We start from the raw sequence: 17677 nt of genomic DNA on the forward strand, positions 1-17677 counted from the left end.
AGGGTCCCTGATTAGGTTGTGTTTGGAACAGAATGCCTCTATCGAAACCATTCGAGCTTACAGAGAACATGTTAGTCTTTGTAGGCCAGGAAAGCCTCCCTAGCCTGGGCAGCGTGTGAAATGGTAATTTATATTTAGTGCTGCAGATTTTACTTCAGTCTCAGGATAATTTTTCAGGGTATGAAATTCGCAAATCAGTGGTGGGCTTGTGCATGTTGAGCGAATCAATCTGTGTAAGTCCCGTGTCTCCTGCTGAGCTGGTGTTTGCTGTACTGAGTGAGTAATTCCAATAAATGAGTGCCTCTGATAAGAGGATTATTGAAGTTGCAATTGACCAGCAGGGGTGTGAGACACACGCATCTCAACAGCCAGTGTGAAAGGAGTTTGGCATTTGGGACGTCTCAGCGTTTTCTTGAAGAAAGGTGCTAGGCCTACGAGTTACACCAGAGTGGTTCAGTTTATCTTAAAAAAAGAAACTACAGCTCCCTTTCCTCCTTTTAGGTGAACCAGGGGAATATGCCTCTTTTACACTTAAAAACTTAATCGGGGTGTTACTGCAAGTCCATGGTAGACCATGGCCTAGAACCAGATGTCCCAGTTTTTACATTCCTCTTATGGCCACCTGGCAGCTCTCCATCCTGTATGTGTTTTCTGGATGTGAGGGAAATGAAGGAGACCTTTCATAATGTTTTACCACAAAGTATAATCACTTCCTGTCCTCAGCTATTGGTTACCATTGCTGTGCTCTTAAACAGCAGCTTGTGGCCACCATAGAGATGACTGCCTGGCTATAAGTGGCTGACAAAATGATCCCCGTGGACATGGCTTATAATGTTTGTCAAGCACTCTAAACTCTTGCATTAAAGGTGCTTTGTCAAGTGATTATTATGATGCCATTTCCTGCACAATGCTTCCAGTAGCAATGACGTAGCTTCTCAAAATGTGTGTACTCTTTTTCTCTGTGTACAGCTGGCTAGGCCAGTGTCTATGGTGCCCAACATTCCTGGTATTCCTGGTCCACCCATCAACAGCAGTGGTTCCATTTCACCATCAGGCCTTCCGGTGCACTCTGAGGCGAAAATGGTAAGTTCCTGAACATAGAGATGCCTGTTGACCTGTGCCAAGGGAGATGGCTTTTGTGGATGTATTCCTAGAGCTGTCATAAAATCCTTCATTTCTCTTCCATTAACCTCCCCAGGAAAGAATGTTTAGAATCTTGGTGGCCGTCTCGTCCTTCTGAAGAAACGCCAAAAAGCTCTTGAATAGATAAGTCCAAATTAGTGAACTTAGACTGTTCCCCCCAAATACTTAGCAGTAGGAAGAGTGTTGTAAAGCACCGTCGAAACACTGAGAGCCAGTGTTATAACTACATGAAGGAAAATTAGTCTGTTCTTCATTAAATCACCTGGCCCTGAAGTTCTGCGATATGGACTTGTTTATATACTTGTCAGGGCAAAAGTTCCTGATCCCGTCTTAAATATAAGACACGTTGTAAAGCAGTGGATTTCTGTTCCAGCATGGCAGATGGGGTGGAGTTGGAGGTAGGGAGGAGAGAGCCAAGAGGGGAGCAGCTGTGATATAGTGATCTGGCAGAGCACTCTTGAAGGTTTGCAGTGGGATGCTTTTCCAGCTATAGATTTATAAAGGAATTTCCTCCTCCGCTTCCCTGACTCTTGCAGCACAAGCACTAGTGCAGAGGGGAAGAAGGAAAGTAGGGATGAAGTAACGAGAAAGTAATTTAGGGCACAAAGAGGAGTGAAATCATGTTTGTCTTACTGAAATAATGTCAGCATGGACTTGTTTGCCATCAGGGCTTCCACATTATTACGCACTCAGTGGCTGCGGTGACCTTAGTGCTTTACATTAACTGCTGCTAGAATTTCACACTACCCAGGCATATGCAAAACTTCATTCTGCACTGAGCTGAAACTAGAGGCTTTGTGGGGAATAGGATGATAAGAATTATTAAACTCTGTCACACAGTAAATTCTTTCATATCCGGCATTCTGTTATCCAGAACTGTCAAATAACTGACATTTTAACCATAAGTAAATTTTAGTTGCATTTTCCTTAAGTACAGTATAATGAAAGTGAATACAAATAAATATAGCAAATACAATATAAGTTTACAATGTACAATGCTACTGTTGTGGGTAAATAAAGTACTCTGCATTCATTTTTGTTTCCTAATATCTATCCTGTTTCTCTTTAGTGGTATGCATTGCTAGGTATACATCTCTGTTATCCAGAATATTTGAATATCCAGCAGCCTCCCTGTCTCTGAGCTGTCAGATATGAAGAAGTTTACTGTAGGTGTGTAACAATATGCCAGTACTTCAGTCTCCCACCACCTGGGTCACTGACTGTGTTAGTGAAGTTTTTTAAGTCCTGGCTTGACAAGGTCCTGGCTGAGATGACTTAGTTGGAGTTGATCCTGCTTGAAGCAGGGGTCTGGACTAGATAACCTCCTAAGGTCCCTTCCTGCCCTATGATTCTATGAAGACCTCTCTTAACAAATCTGTGCAGACTTGTTCTCTCAGGTGTCCCTCCCCATGTATCAGACCCACCCTCTTAGTGTTCAAAAGCTGTTCAGCCTCCGCAGTCCATTTGGTCCATTGTCCTTCTACAGAGATTGCCAGCTGGGGAGCTGATGAGTGCCAGTTGCTGTAGTGATTTTTTTTTGTTGTGGACACCTGTCTGTTCTCAACTGTATTGAGAACCACCATCTATCTTCACATGGGCCACCCAGCACCCGCCAGATAACAGCTTTTGGTTCGATTTGATTTATCCTTTGAAATAAGTTACATTAGGGCCTGTTTCTCTGAGATGAATGGATAAGCCTGGTTAAAAGCTCTGAATGCCACTCAGAGTTCTGTTCTCTTATTTTACAGAGACTGAAGGCCAGCCTCACGCACCAGGTTTCTTCCTCACTGAATGGCAGCAGCATGGTTGTGGGGTCAGCGAGCACAATGGTGACTTCACGTCCAGAGCAGGGTCAGATACTTCTCCAGCACCCAGACGCACCTTCTCCAGCTCAGCCTCAGGTCTGCTCCTTCTTAATCTTCAAAGAGACGATGACTTAAAATGTTGAGGGAAGAAGCAAAGAGTTCTATCTTGTTAGGAACAGAAAAGGATGACTCTGTTGTTCTCAGCTCAGACTTGAATGCTTCCCGGTGTGCAGAGCTGTGGGGTTTTGAGATGGGCTTCCTGGGGGTGGGTTTAATAAGAACATAAGAATGGCCATACTGGGTCAGACCAAGGTCCATCGAGCCCAGCATCCCATCTGCCGACAGTGGCCAATGCCAGGTGCCCCAGAGAAGGAGAACAGAAGACAATGATCAAGTGATTTATCTCCTGCCATCCATCTCCTGCCCTTGTTATGAAGGCTGGGGCACCATACTTTATCCCTGGCTAATAGCCATTTATGGACCTAACCTGCAAAAATTTATCAAGCTCTTTTTTAAACCCTAATAGAGTCCTGGCCTTCACAGCCTCCTCGGGCAAGGAGTTCCACAGGTTGACTGTGCGCTGTGTGAAGAAAAATTTCCTTTTATTAGTTTTGAACCTACTACCCATCAATTTCATTTGGTGTCCCCTAGTTCTTGTATTATGGGAAAAGGTAAATAATTTTTCTATATTCACTTTCTCCACACCATTCATGATTTTATATACCTCCATCATATCGCCTCTCAATCGCCTTTTTTCCAAACTGAAAAGTCCCAGTCTCTCTAGCCTCTCCCCATATGGGACCCTTTCCAAGCCCCTAATCATCTTAGTCGCCCTTTTCTGAACCTTTTCTAATGCCAATATATCTTTTTTAATACATGTTAAACGCTACTTTTTGTAAATTCCATTACCACAGCTGTCAAAAAGCACAAGTTAGACAACAGGCCCAGTTACTTGATGTGCTTTGGAGTCTGCTGTCATCTTTCCTTTGTAATTACTAGAGCTAAACACTCCCCTCTTAGGCAATCATCCCCACTTATTCCTGCCAGCTAACCAATTGCCAGCCTTCCATCAAAATTGCCACCTGCTCCATCAGTTAGACAGGGTTCCAAAAGTTTAATACCCATATGCTGTCTGACAGGGAGTAGTGAAGTGGAACGGTGCTCTCACACTGTGGTGTGTAATTACAGGGCGTATGCGGTAATGCTGGGAGGGCCGAGTCTGGGGTGGTTCGTCCTTTTTGGTTTTTCATTTGTTCCCTCAGAATACAGCCAGAGCTTGCAGTGTTTCCGAACCTGCTCTTAAATGCCTGTAAGAGTTTGTGTAATGATGTAAGAGCATAGCTGTGTGTTTGGGAAGGAGACACACACTAGCCCGGGCTGGCCAACCAGAGGCTCTTGAGCAATGAAATGAGACTCCTGCTCGGAGCCACAGTCCAGGAGTGCTGACTGCTGCTCTGGCTGTGCACCCTGCCCCAGCATCTGGAGGGAGAAGCACATGGCGGTGGCAGTGGCTCCAGTGAGTTGCCACCATTGGGTTAGAGTTGGGGGAGGAGAGACTGGGGTGTCTGGCTCTGGAGGAGAGGAGGGGATTGGGTTAGAGTGGGAGATGGAAGGGTGCCTGGTCCTGGGGGAGGGGGAATGCATTGAGCCATTTATGATATATTTATTCCTCTGTGTGTGTGTGTGGATAGATAATTGTATAAAAATAAATACCTAATATGTCATTCTTTGCACTGTATTTCCTTGCAGTAGTGTTGTGCATATCTGTAAAAGTGGCTCAGTTTAGTTGAGCTTCCTCCTCTCATTGTAATCTGTGGTAAATTCCTACAATATGAAGCTGAATATTTTAAGTGGTATTATAAAACTTTGGTTTTTTTTACTGGGGCAGATGCTAGAGGCCAAATTCTAGTGCTGGTGGAAATAAGAATTAAATGAGATGTGCTCTGCTGGTTTCTCTCTCACAGCCCCTCCCTGGCCACAGCTCCAGCCAGCATTCTCTCTTGCTCATCCATGGTCCTAACTCCTCCACCAATCCTCCCACCATGCCAGCTTCTAGCCTTCCAAATTTGGTAGAGACTTTGTGATATGGACATGGAAGATCTGAGGCCACGTCTACATTACCCAGAAGATTGACCCACTTAGGGTCAATCTTCCAGGGTTCAATTTCAGGTACCTAGCGGAGATGCGTGAAATTGACCCATCATGGTCAGCAGTCAATCCCTATGGTTCTTGCTTTCCCTCTGTTCTCCCATTGACCTTTCTTAATGAGGATAGCCAGGTAAGTTGATTGCAGATAATTCAATTTTAGCTACTCAGTTGCCATAGCTAGAATTGTGTATCTGCAATCAACTTACCCGCCTAGTAGATACCAAGCCAAGCCAGAGTGAGGCCAATCAACTTCTTTCTACTTAATCATATGAGGTAGGATTTAAACTTGTCTCATTAGAAAAGTGAGTTTATTTAATCCATGGTAAGGAATACCTCCCTAAACCCATACTAATATTCTGATATCCGCCACTTGGCTAGAGATTTGCACTCTGTTAAAAAATATTCAAATTAACCTGACACTGAAGTAGTAGCTCAGATCTGAAAACTTCACTGTGTATCTAGGACATATTGCCCATCCTTCAACACATCCCAAGATTTGGTACTTCGGAGGCCTTTAGGATAAGGTGCAGGATTGAGAAAATCTGGAAAGTTGGGTCTCCCATCAGTGACTCCTACTGTGACCCCAAGCAAATTACTTGATCCTTGTTCTGCACGTTCCTTGTCTGTAGAATAAGTCACACCAAATTGGTTTGGACCAAGTTTATTAATGTCCCTACAGTAGTTTGAGAACACAGGAAGGTGCTCTGGAAAAACACTGGTTTTCAGTTTCAGAATCAATATCTGACAGACCCTCCCCCTGACTCCATGAGTCTCTTAGTACTTGCTCTTACCGTGGGCTTCTGGACTCAGTACAATCAATACAGATACCTGTCTGATTTAATCATGTCTGATTTAATCGCTATCCAGTAAGTTCTTGGACTGCATTGGAGACTATTTTTATTCCAAAAAGTTGAAAAAGTTACCAGTGGGAAACTGTTCTAGATTTGGTTTTAACAAATAGGGAGGAATTGGTAGAGAACTTGAAAGTGGAAGGCAGCTTGGGTGAAAGTGATCATGAAATCATAGAGTTCACAATTCTAAGGAAAGGTAGAAGGCAAAACAGAAAAATAGAGATAATGGATTTCAGGGGGGAAGATTTTGGTAAACTCAGAGAGCTGGTAGGTAAGGTCCCATGGGAAGCAACACTGAGGGGAAAAACGGCTGAGGAGAGTTGGCAGTTTTTCAAAGGGACATTATTAAGGGCCCAAAAGGAAGCTATCCCGCTGTGTAGGAAAGATAGAAAATATGGCAGAAGACCGCCTTGGCTTAACTAAGAGATCTTGCATGATCTCAAAATAAAAAAGGAATCAAAAATAAAAAATGGAAACAAAGACAAATTACAAAAGATGAATATAGGCAAACAACACAAGAAGCAAGAAGGAGCAAGATTAGAAAGGCTAAGGCACAAAATGAGCTCAAACTAGCTACAGGCATAAAGGGAAACAAGAAGGCTTTTTATAAATACATTAGAAACAAGAGGAAGACCAGGGACAGGGTAGGGTCATTGCTCAGTGAGGAGGGAGAAACAGTAACAGGGAACTTGGAAATGGCAGAGATGCTTAATGACTTCTTTGTTTCGGTCTTCACTGAGAAGTCTGATGAAGGGATGCCTAATATAGTGAATGCTGGTGGGAAAGGGGTAGGGTTAGAAGTTGAAGTAAAAAAAAAAACAAGTTAAAAATCACTTAGAAAAATTAGATGTCTGCAAGTCACCAGGGCCTGATGAAATGCATCCTAGAATACTCAAGGAGCTGGTAGAGGAGGTATCTGAGTCTTTATCTGTCATCTTTGGAAAATCATGGGAGACAGGAGAGATTCCAGAAGACTGGAAAAGGGCAAATATAGTGCCCATCAAAAACAAGGGGAATAAGAATAACCCAAGAAACTACAGGCCAGTCAGCTTAATTTCTGTGCCAGGAAAGATAATGGAGCAGGTAATTAAAGAAATCATCTCCAAGCACTTGGAAGGTGGTAAGGTGATATGGAACAGACAGCCTGGATTTGTAAAGAACAAATCATGTCAAACTAATCTGATAGCTTTCTTTGATAGGATAACGAGCCTTGTGGATAGGGGAGAAGCGGTAGGTGTGGTATACCTAGCTTTTAGTAAAGCATTTGGTACGGTCTCGCATGATATTCTTATTAAAAAAAACTAGGCAAATAAAATTTAGATGAGGCTACTATAAGGTGGGTGCATAACTGGCTGGATAACCATACTCAGAGAGTAGTTCTTAATGGTTCTTAATCCTGCTGGAAAAGTATAACTAGTGGGGTTCTGCAGGGGTCTGTTTTAGCACCAGTTCTGTTCAATATCTTCATCAACGATTTAGATATTGGCATAGAAAGTACACTTACTATGTTTGCAGATGATACCAAGCTGGGAGGGGTTGCAGCTGCTTTGGAGGGTAGGGTCATTATTCAAAATGATCTGGATAAATTGGAGAAATGGTCTGAGGTAAGCAGGATGAAGTTTAATAAGGACAAATGCAAAGTGTTCCACTTGGGAAGGAACAATCAGTTTCACACATACAGAATGAGGAGAGACTTTCTAGGAATTACTACAGAAGAAAAGGATCTAGGGGTTATACTGGACCACAAGCTAAATATAAGTCAACAGTGCGATGCTGTTGCAAAAAAAGCAAACATGATTCTAGGATGCATTAACAGGTGTGTTATGAACAAGACACGAGAAGTCATTCTCCCGCTCTACTCTGCGCTGGTTAGGCCTCAGCTGGAGTATTGTGTCCAGTTCTGGGCACCGCAGTTCAAGAAAGATGTGGAGAAATTAGAGAGGGTCCAGAAAAGAGCGACAAGAATGATTAAAGGTCTAGAGAATGTGACCTGTGAAGAAAGGCTGAAAGAACTGGGCTTGTTTAGTCTGGGAAAGAGAAGATTGAGGGACGATATGATAGCGGTTTTCAGGTATCTAAAAGGGTGTCATGAGGAGGAGGGAGAAAACTTGTTCTTTTTGGCCTCTGAGGATAGAACAAGAGGCAATGGACTTAAACTGCAGCGAGCGGGGTTTAGGATGGACATTAGGAAAAAGTTCCTAACTGTCAGGGTGGTCAGACAGTGGAACAAATTGCCAAGGGAGGTTGTAGAATCTCCATTGCTGGAGATATTTAAGAACAGGTTAGATAGATGTCTATCAGGGATGGTTTAGGCAGTACTTGGTCCTGCCATTGGGGCAGGGGGCTGGACTCGATGGCCTCTTGAGGTCCCTTTCAGTCCTAGTATTCTATGATTCTATGTGTGTTTGTGCCAGTAATTCTGCTCCTTCTGCCCGAATTCCAGGTTTCCCCTGCTCAGCCTACACCTAGCACCGGTGGCCGGCGAAGACGCACAATGGATGAAGACCCAGATGAGCGCAGGCAGCGATTCCTGGAGCGGAACCGTGCTGCAGCCTCTCGGTGCCGTCAGAAACGCAAGCTGTGGGTCTCTTCCCTGGAAAAGAAGGCAGAGGAGCTCACAACACAGAACATCCAGCTCAGTGTGAGTATGGAGTTGTAGAGGCCGATTCTATCTGCTTGGCTGCATTGTGGCCTCCACTACACATGGCAGCATTTTTACCATTGTGCAGAGGTACTGTGCGATCTTTAGTCTGTTGAAAACCAGAATCCCCATGAACAAACGCCTACAAACCTTGCAGGGTTTTTTACAACACTATTATTTTTTTCTGTGCTTGATTCACAAAGGCTTGTGCGTGAGCCATTGGCCATGGAAACAAGTATTTAGAAAGGACCCTCCAATCCTAAATAAGGCGGTGGTGTAAGAAAAGGATCAGGTGAAATTTCAGATCACCATTCCCAGCACCATGTACAGTAAATAAGAGCAGAAAAGGTTGAACAGGCTAAAGAGGTATTTAGTATTGTACCCTGCTACTTATCTTTTCATGATTCCATCTTGGAATGTTCAGCAGCTCCAGCAACAGAAGACAGGTGCCAGAACAGTAAAAGGGCACCAGGAAGCTGCTTCATTTTCCTAGCCGAAAACTCCCTCAGCTTGGGAAGAGCTGTCAGCCGGCACAAAGTCCATTTAACTGGCTTCTGCTCCATTCTCCACCCCTGAGGCCTAGGACAGTTCAAATAGCATTTAACGAGTTCCTGATGGTTCTTCTCCTGTTGTGCCAAGCAGAACAATGGGTGCATCTACACTAGCCGGCTACTTCGAAGTAGCTGGCACAACGTCGAAATAGCACGTGTCGCGTCTACACACGCCGTGTGCTATTTCGACATTGAAATCGCTATTCGCATCCGAAGATGGGAATAGTGCCCTACTTCAACGTTCAACGTTGAAGTAGGGCATGTGTAGATGATCTGCATCCTGCTACTTCGAAATAGTGGGGTCCTCCATGGCTGCCATCAGCTGAGAGGTTGAGAGACGCTCTCTCCAGCCCCTTTGGGGCTCTTTGGTCACCACGTGCAGCAGCCCTTAGCCTAGGGCTTCTGGCTGCTGCTGCTGCAGCTGGGGGTCCATGCTGCATGCACATGGTCTGCAACCGGTTGTCAGCTCTGTGGATCTTGTGCTGTGCAGGGCAAGTGTGTGTGGGAGGGGCCCTTTAAGGGAGCAGCTTGGGGCTTTGCTGGCCCCTTATTTCGACGGGGAGCGCTTGTGTGTGTGGACGCTCCACATTTCCTTCCAGGGCGGCTCCTTTCAATGTTCCCCATCACTACTACTTCGTTGAATGTCAATGGCACCAGCCCTGGAGGACGTGTAGATGATACGCGTCAAAGTAGCCTATTTTGATGGTCTTACTTCGAAATAGGCTACTTCGACGTAGTGTGCTAGTGTAGACGTGTCCTATGTGTGTAATTCCCCTCCCATTGCAATTAGTCAATTTGTGAATGAAAGGGATTCTGAAGACAGAACTAAGCTGAGCCTGGGCTGTTTCCCCCACAGGTTTTCAGTGACTTGTGGTGCACTTCAGTACCACTAACTTCAATGGAGTGGCTCCTACCTGTGCCTACTGCAAAACAGAGTGTCTGAAACAGAGCAGATACCCCATGCTGGGGGTGGGGGTGTGTTCTGTACATAGATGTCACCAACCCAGTAACAAATGGGAACTTTTGAATCACTTCAACAGTGTTATTGAGGCATTTCAGACAGTCGACTTCGACTCTCAGGCCTGTGTTGCAACCCAGACTAACTGAACTTTGTGATAAATCTGAGGAAGTGTATCTTACCTGTGAAAGCTCATTACCTAAGAAATTTGTTAGTCTTTAAGTTGCTACAGTACTGCTTGTCATTTGTAATAATGGTAACTTAAACCAAAAACTGCATCATCCCAAGAGACCAGCCACTTCTTCCAGATCAATTCATACTCTGATTCTTACACTAAAGATGATGCTGGCAGCCAGTTCTACAGTAAATTAACCAAAGTAAAAGAAAAAAAAATCCATTTTTGAGAGATTGGCATAAGTAAAGGATTAGAACAGATGAATCTGTTTGTAACTCCAAATACTGGCAGCCAAGTAGTAAACTGCCAGTTTCCCAAAGGTCTTTCCAGTGTTCCCAAATTGTTTTTGAGGATTTTTGCTATGTATCTGGTACACTTCCATATGCGTATTCATACAGTCCAAAGATTCAGGATCTATCTTCGAATCCCTTATTACAGCTGCTTCTCACAGAAAACAAGCTGACAAGCTGTCTACCCACATGCGCTTTTCTTTTGATGACAGTGAGTGAGGAACACATTTCAAGTCTCTGACCTCCAGTCATCACACATAATGGCCATTTACTTTGGAATTTGTACTTTTTTCTGGTGGTCTTCATTGACATTCCACAAAACTTCTTTGATGTCTGATGAATGGTTTTGGCACAGGGGCATTTACCGCTTAAATGTTTGCTGACTGATCATAACAGGATACAGATAAGAGAAAACAACACACTTACCATCCCATTAGTTTTATGAAGTTTAAACACCCAAAACACTTATGCATTTAACAATCACTTTGTTCTAAGTGAATTGATCTGAAAATGTTCTGACATGACCTGGTCTGCTGGCATCACACTTACGACAAAATAGTTATAGAAACTATTTTCCTAACCGATTTCAAAATGCAGTTGACTGGATTTTCCAGAAACAGAGGGACAAACAGTAATTACATCCTAAATTTTAGTTACAAATATGCTCTCGGGAATTTCCAGAGAGGAGAATTTCAACTATAATGGCTGAAAGTTTCCATGAAGTTTTTGAAAACACAAACACTTTTTGTTTTGGTGTTAAAGATGATGAGGTAGGTATGGAATTATCTTTAGAATGGACCACTGCAACCTTAATCTTGGGGAGGTGACAGAAAGAGAGGGTTGCTTAATGGTTACTGCGCCAACCCAGGACCTGGATTCAATGTCCTCACCTGCTACAGACCTTCTGTAGTGGGCGAGACACTTAATTTCTGTGCCCCAGTTCACCACCTATTAAATGGGAGTCAGAGTAACTACTTCAGATGATAGATGTATACCTGATCAGTCTCCACTGCGTATTCCTCCTACATATTAAAGGTAAGGGTGACTGAACAACATGACATGGACTGTAAGATCCTGTTTTGTTGCCGGTGTGGCACCTGATATGCTAAAGAGCAGACATCCCTGATACAGTTTTATTCTATGTTGCTGCTCATGATCAGTCCTCATTGATGGTTCTCTTAGATTTTTGGCATTCAGACAGATACAGTACTTGAATTCTTAGGTTTCCCTTAAGATCAACAAAGTATTGCATTGACACTTGTTAGCGTTTCTTTCACTGGTGGTGGTGGCAGGGGCATACAGGCTAATTTGCATCTGGAACTTTGGATTCCCAGTAAAGGGCAGGTCTGTAAGAGTACACGTTGCGAAACATATTTTACGTGTGCACTCACTCACATGCCACTTTTTATGAAGGTGTTTTAGTTCAGTGACCGTAGGCTGTAGCTCTCAAGTTAGGCAACAGTTCAGTGAAGGTGCTACTTGTTAGTGTTCTGCCATTGTTGAGGGATGTTATGCTGAACACATCCATCCCTATAAATGTTGTTTTCTTTACCTCAGAATGAAGTTACACTACTGAGGAATGAAGTTGCTCAACTTAAACAGCTCCTGTTGGCTCACAAGGACTGCCCAGTCACTGCACTACAGAAAAAAACACAGGGGTATCTTGGTGAGTTGTGACTTGCCCATGTCAGCACCGTACCTTAGTCCACAAAGATGTACCCTAAAACCTGAATACAAGACTTACTTAAACCTAGTGTTCCTGAAGGATGCTAGATAGACAGCTCTGTCGACTGATGTCCTCACTCTGCAGAATCATGTTAAGCACAGGCAGTAGAGTTGCAGGCTTCTCCCATGCAGTAAGCTGGCCAATGTGCCATATCCCTGCTCTGGAGCATCTACCTGGTAACAGAGGAGTTAGTTTTATGAAGGTCTGTCCTGGGTTTCTCTGATACTCCCAACAAAAGTGCCAATAAGTGTCAATTGCTGTGACACTTCTTAAGATGTGGGTCCCTGTCCATTTTGTGTAGAGACAATATTACAGTGGTAACATTCTGTCACTGCCAGCCCTGCTATAAGAGAGATCATGGTGGTGACTGCAATGTAAACGCTTTAATAATGTGTGGTTCCTTTGGTCAGGATGTTTCCCTGTAGCATGAAGTATTTTATATGCATCCATTGCTCAGACACCCATTTCTCCAATGTATCTGATCCAGCGCTGCCCTGAAACTGGGTATCCTTCACCACTGCTTTCTACTGCTAAGTGTTGGAAACTAATGCTGCTGTTTTCGACTGCTACTGCATTTCAAGTCCAGACTAGATAAATATCACGTCAGATTGGCTCCGTTTACAAGACTTTATTTTAAACTGCCTGCCAAGTAGAGAGACCAGATGGTTGAGAAGGCATCTTGCCTGGGTGAGAGAGACAAGCTTATGCAGAACTGTTCTTCAGGTCTGGAAAAGGTGCTCAGTGTCACAGCTAATTACAAGATGAAACCGACAGTGTAACATAAGGCGTTAGCACGTTTCAAGGAGACCTTTTAAGGTAAAGTGTCCCCCAGTCTTAGTTCTCACTTGTAACTAGAAGGGTGTTAGCAGGCCTCTTCGGCTTGAATGGTCCTTTATGCTAAACCATCTCTTCCATCGTGAGGGGCATGACTACACTGCAAAATTAAATCAACCGGTTATGTGGCTGTACAGCCAACATGGCAATTAAATTGCTTTTGTATGTCCACGCTTTGCTCCTTGCATCAGGGTGCTGTGCTCACAAGCAGCATTTGCATCCTTGCAGAGAGCACAGCACCAACGGTAGTTATCCCAATGGGCAACTTGCCACCATGTGATGCAGGGTGTTTTGGGAAGGGTTTGCAAAGCCTCATCGGACAATCCAATTGACATCCCATGATGCAGTTTTCTCCATCCCCTGATATTATCTGCATCCCACAGTGCCTCTTCTGAAAAGCCTCACAAGCCTGCCAATTTGCCACCTCTTTCAGAAGCCTAGATCCTGCACCGCTCTTCAGCATTGTGCTAAACACAATGTGCCTGATCCTTCAGTATTTTCCCAGCCACCAGAGGAGCTGATAATGCCTCTCTGGTTGCCTTGCTGACAAAGAAACAAGTTGTGGTGATTGGCATTCATCAAGCAGTTGCCAGGTGGTGGAGCGCTGGTTCTGGGCCCAAGAAACAAGCATGGATTTGGGATGACCAACAGTGCCTGCAGAGCTTTCAGGGGCACAAGGTCACATTCATGGAATTGTGTGCCCCAGCCTCCCACCGCCACAACACCAAAATAAGAATCTCACTTCCAGTGAAGAGAGTAGTGATTGCTTTGTGGGAGCTATTCACACCAGATTGCTACTAGTAAGTCAGGAACTAATTTGAAGTTGGAAAACTTGAGCCGATATCTCACTGCTCAGGGTACCGGAGGCTGAAGAGGAAAAGCTGCACATGTCTGGCTGTACACCACGTCTGTGTGCTGCTCCGGTGCCTGCTGAATCATTTGCTTACTGGTGTGGGAAAACATCCTGCTGGGATAGAAGAAATAGGACATCATTCCCCAGAAGCCTTTGGCAGAGGATTACAGACTATCTCCAGGAAAGGTTTTCCTTGAATCCTCTCTGGAGGATTCACAGGACATCCCAATGCACGTAAACAAACTGGTCCACCGGGGAATGAGAAGCAGACAGAAACTCTGCCTCTGTTGGTTTTTTCACTACGTCTTCTAGACTGATTAAAATATAGTAAATGAACAGATCTGTCTGTTCAGTGTTGAAGCAGTAGCGTATTTGCTGAGGAGCTGTAGCCCTGGTCCGCCACGTTCAAAGGGTAGATAACAATGTTTCTAAGGTTAGATTGGTGCTGTGTCCATGACGTTTTCGCCCCAGGAGCCCAGGAAATTCCTTCCTTCCTTGTGTACTCCAGGCAGGAATGCATTTGCTGCATGGTGCTGGAATGGTCAGCTGGGCAGTTCTAGGTGTGCTGTCCGTGTCAAGCAAAAGGGAAATGGAATTGAAAATGTGTGGGGCTTTAAAAGAGGAGGGGCATGGACCCTGTAAGGGGAGGCTGGGTCTCCCCAGAGTCTCCACTACACACAGCAACGACTAGAGTGGCCACAGTGGGTCATTATGGGACACCACCCGGAGGCCACTAAATTCGACATAAGTAACACAGCATCTGCGCTTTCACTGCACTGATCTAAGCACTGCACCCCTCATGGAGGTGAGGTTATTAGGTCAACGTAGCAGGCAAGTTACGGCATCGGGGACAGTGTATTAGTGTAGACGCTCATGGAGTTAGGTCAACATAAAATGTCTTCAACTGGCATGAAAAGCAGCTCCAGCCCACCCTTTCTGCTTTCCATGGGCCTGGCTGGCAAGAAGAGGGGCTGGGGGGGAGGCTCAGCAGGAGGACAGAATGCACCACTGTCCCCCACCCAGGTAACTCTGGCAAGGAGAATGCTGGATGGCCAGGCTGAGGAAGACACTGGGAGCAGCCTCCCTCTTCTCAGCCCACATTAGGGTCATTGCTGATGTGTCTAGGAGAGCATGGGAGCTTCTGGGGAGACACAGTGGTGCTTAGAATGTCTCTTGTCCAGCCCAGAGGCACATGCTCTCCCCTGCTGTGGTCCTAGTCTAAGGAGCCAGCGGATTGGCTGCAGTGGCCCATGGAGGTGTGAGGCTAGATGGCTCCTCCCAGAGGAAACACCCAGAGGGAAGCCACCCCCACCTTCACATTGTGGCACACAGCCTCCTATTTATCCCTCCATATGCTAGTACAGTTCATCTCTAAACATTGAACAGTCCTGAGTAAGTTTCCCAGACCTAGAAAAGAACTCTGCATAAGCTTATGTCTCCCACCAGCAGAAGTTGATCCAATAAAACATTACCTCACTCAACTTGTCTCTCTAATATGCTGGGGCTGACCTGGCCAGAACAATGCTGCTTGTCTCACTGCATTCATCCTGGCATCCAAGAAGCTAACTGAGATTTTTCTTCCTTGTACATTTTACCCCACTCACAAAGATTTTTATATGCCTGGAATTTGCTTATAAATGTTCCTGAAGGCAGGAGGGCTCTGGCTGGCTCCTAGCTACATCTGCTTGTGCTATCCATACGGGATAGAGCTGAACATTTGTCTGGGTCTCACAAAAAAGATGGAGGATGCATAGAATAAGTAGGAGAAGTAAGTAGGTGCCATGTTTCAGTACTCTCACTCCTGACTCCCACTTGATTCTAAATCTCCATAGCATCTTCCTCTGATGAAATGGAACAGGACTATCTCCCTTGCAGGTGCCTGGCATGGTCCATTTGTTTTCAGTCATGACAGTGACTCACAGCTGGAGTAATGTAGTCATGAAATGCATCCCTGTCCCCAACTCTTGCAGCCAGGTGTTCGTTGTGTGTATTGCAACATGATTTCTCCTCTTAACTTCCACCGTTTACAGTTCTCTACTCAATAATAGGAATTCATCATACAGTAATAAAAAATGAAATTCACATCTCCCTTCCCTATCTCCATCCTCCCTGGTCATCTTATTTTTATTATAAAGATTTATAATTAAGTGTGTCCTTAAACAAAACTGCCAGATTCTCTCTATGGAATTACAGCTGCTTTATGTACAGCTGGGTTGTTTTATTTCTAATGCCTGTAAATCTCCTTTTCTGGGATGCCAGCTAGTCTGTTGCTTCGCTGGACTCTCCCTCCTCACCCCCAAATCACTTTTGAAATTTGCTGAGCTCACTGTGTGTGTCGGTACATTAGCTATGTCCAAACCATCATCTCATTATTAAGGTGGAGGTGAAACCAACTAAGGGAAGCGGGTATAGTGCAATGTAAAAGCATGTTGGCAATTTGGATCCTAAAACACACCCAGCAGGAGGCCCCTTTTCAAATGCCACAGTAGCGCTGTTCCATGGTACTGTAATTGAAGCATTGCTAAGGGCTGACTATCCTAGACCCTGTCTCTTCCTGGGTATGGAGCCGGGCCTCCCTCGTACCTTGCCCCAGGGCCCATGGTGGCTGTTGGCCCCACTACCTAGCAGTACACCCTGAGGCTGCAGTTTCTCTTCTGGTTTCTACTGACCTGATCTTTATGTTCTTGGTATGTCAGAGGAATCACACACATCTCACCTTAGTTGAATACTTGCTGCTTCAGAAGATAACCACATCCTGTCCACAATACAGCTAACCAGCTGTGTAGGAGGGAATTCCTTTTGACTTAGGCTGATGATAAATGAACTTTTACCCTTGCAAAGCATGCAGTTTGGTCACCCTTATGATAGCATGAGCTTAGTCACAAATCATCCTCCTTGTCTAGCTCCCCTGCCCTGGCACAGTGGTTTCCTCCTGGGCCAGAATCCAAAGTTTGGAAAAACTAATCTGTGTTGGTCATTATGCGATTGCAGAAGAAGCTTGCTGATTGTATTTGTTTTGTCCCCGCTTCATTCTAACAGCTTCAAGTGACAGAAAAGTTCAGTGAGCAAGTGGCTTGTCATGAGGTTGAAATGATTTTAATATTCTAGAGAGCTATAAAAAGTAAATCAAGATAATTTATATGAAAGTCAGAAAAACTGCTGTAACAGGTACGCAATCAACTTGTGGAAGGGTTACTGTTACATACTTCTCTGTGTGTTCACCCAACAGATGGTAAGGACTCCGAAGGCACTGTTCAGTCTCTGGGCTAAATGGTCTCGAACCAAGTAATACCAGGAAACAACATGTAGGAAAGTACATTTATTATAATGAGGGCATAGCTGTAATCTAGGAAAGCTAAGCTCGATCTGTTGTCCATGCTTTGATGCTAGCACCTTTTTGCTAAAGTTCTCTTTCTAACTCAAGATCCTTTAAAATTTCCCCTCTGCTTTTTGTATTTAAATGGGGTGGTCTAGGCACGTCCTAGTTTGGATAATTGCTTTCTGATTGTCCTGCTGTTCTCAAGTGGCTCTGACTCTTTTTTTTTACTTCCTGTCCTAGTGGTTGTTACAGAGCTGGTGCATGCTATTAAACAACTGCTGCACCCCTTCTTACAGATGGATGCGTGTCAATGGTGGGTTAAATTCTTCTGTGTGTGGATTGGTGCATCCATTCCCAAAATGCTCTGAGATGAGGCAGGTTAA

The 17677-nt window shown here is 44.5% G+C and overlaps 1 protein-coding gene across 6 annotated transcripts in view; it reads left to right on the forward strand.

Annotated features, from left to right (window-relative positions):
- The window catches only part of LOC142002936 (cyclic AMP-dependent transcription factor ATF-7), a 121003-nt gene that overhangs the window by 89794 nt on the left and 13532 nt on the right, over positions 1-17677 (forward strand). For 4 of the 6 annotated variants that reach the window (XR_012642750.1, XM_074979449.1, XM_074979451.1 and 1 more), the window contains 4 exons: positions 970-1083; positions 2892-3044; positions 8391-8588; positions 12120-12228. Coding sequence is in view for 5 of the 6 variants with exons in the window: in XM_074979449.1 (XP_074835550.1) it covers positions 970-1083; positions 2892-3044; positions 8391-8588; positions 12120-12228 (574 nt within the window). In the remaining variant the exon portion in view is untranslated. Of the gene's footprint in view, positions 1-969; positions 1084-2891; positions 3045-8390; positions 8589-12119; positions 12229-17204; positions 17281-17534; positions 17608-17677 lie in introns of all 6 variants that reach the window. The other 2 variants (XM_074979453.1, XM_074979452.1) reach the window with 2 other exon arrangements.

Source organism: Carettochelys insculpta, chromosome 29 (assembly GCF_033958435.1).
Source record: "Carettochelys insculpta isolate YL-2023 chromosome 29, ASM3395843v1, whole genome shotgun sequence".
NCBI lineage: Eukaryota > Metazoa > Chordata > Testudines > Carettochelyidae > Carettochelys > Carettochelys insculpta.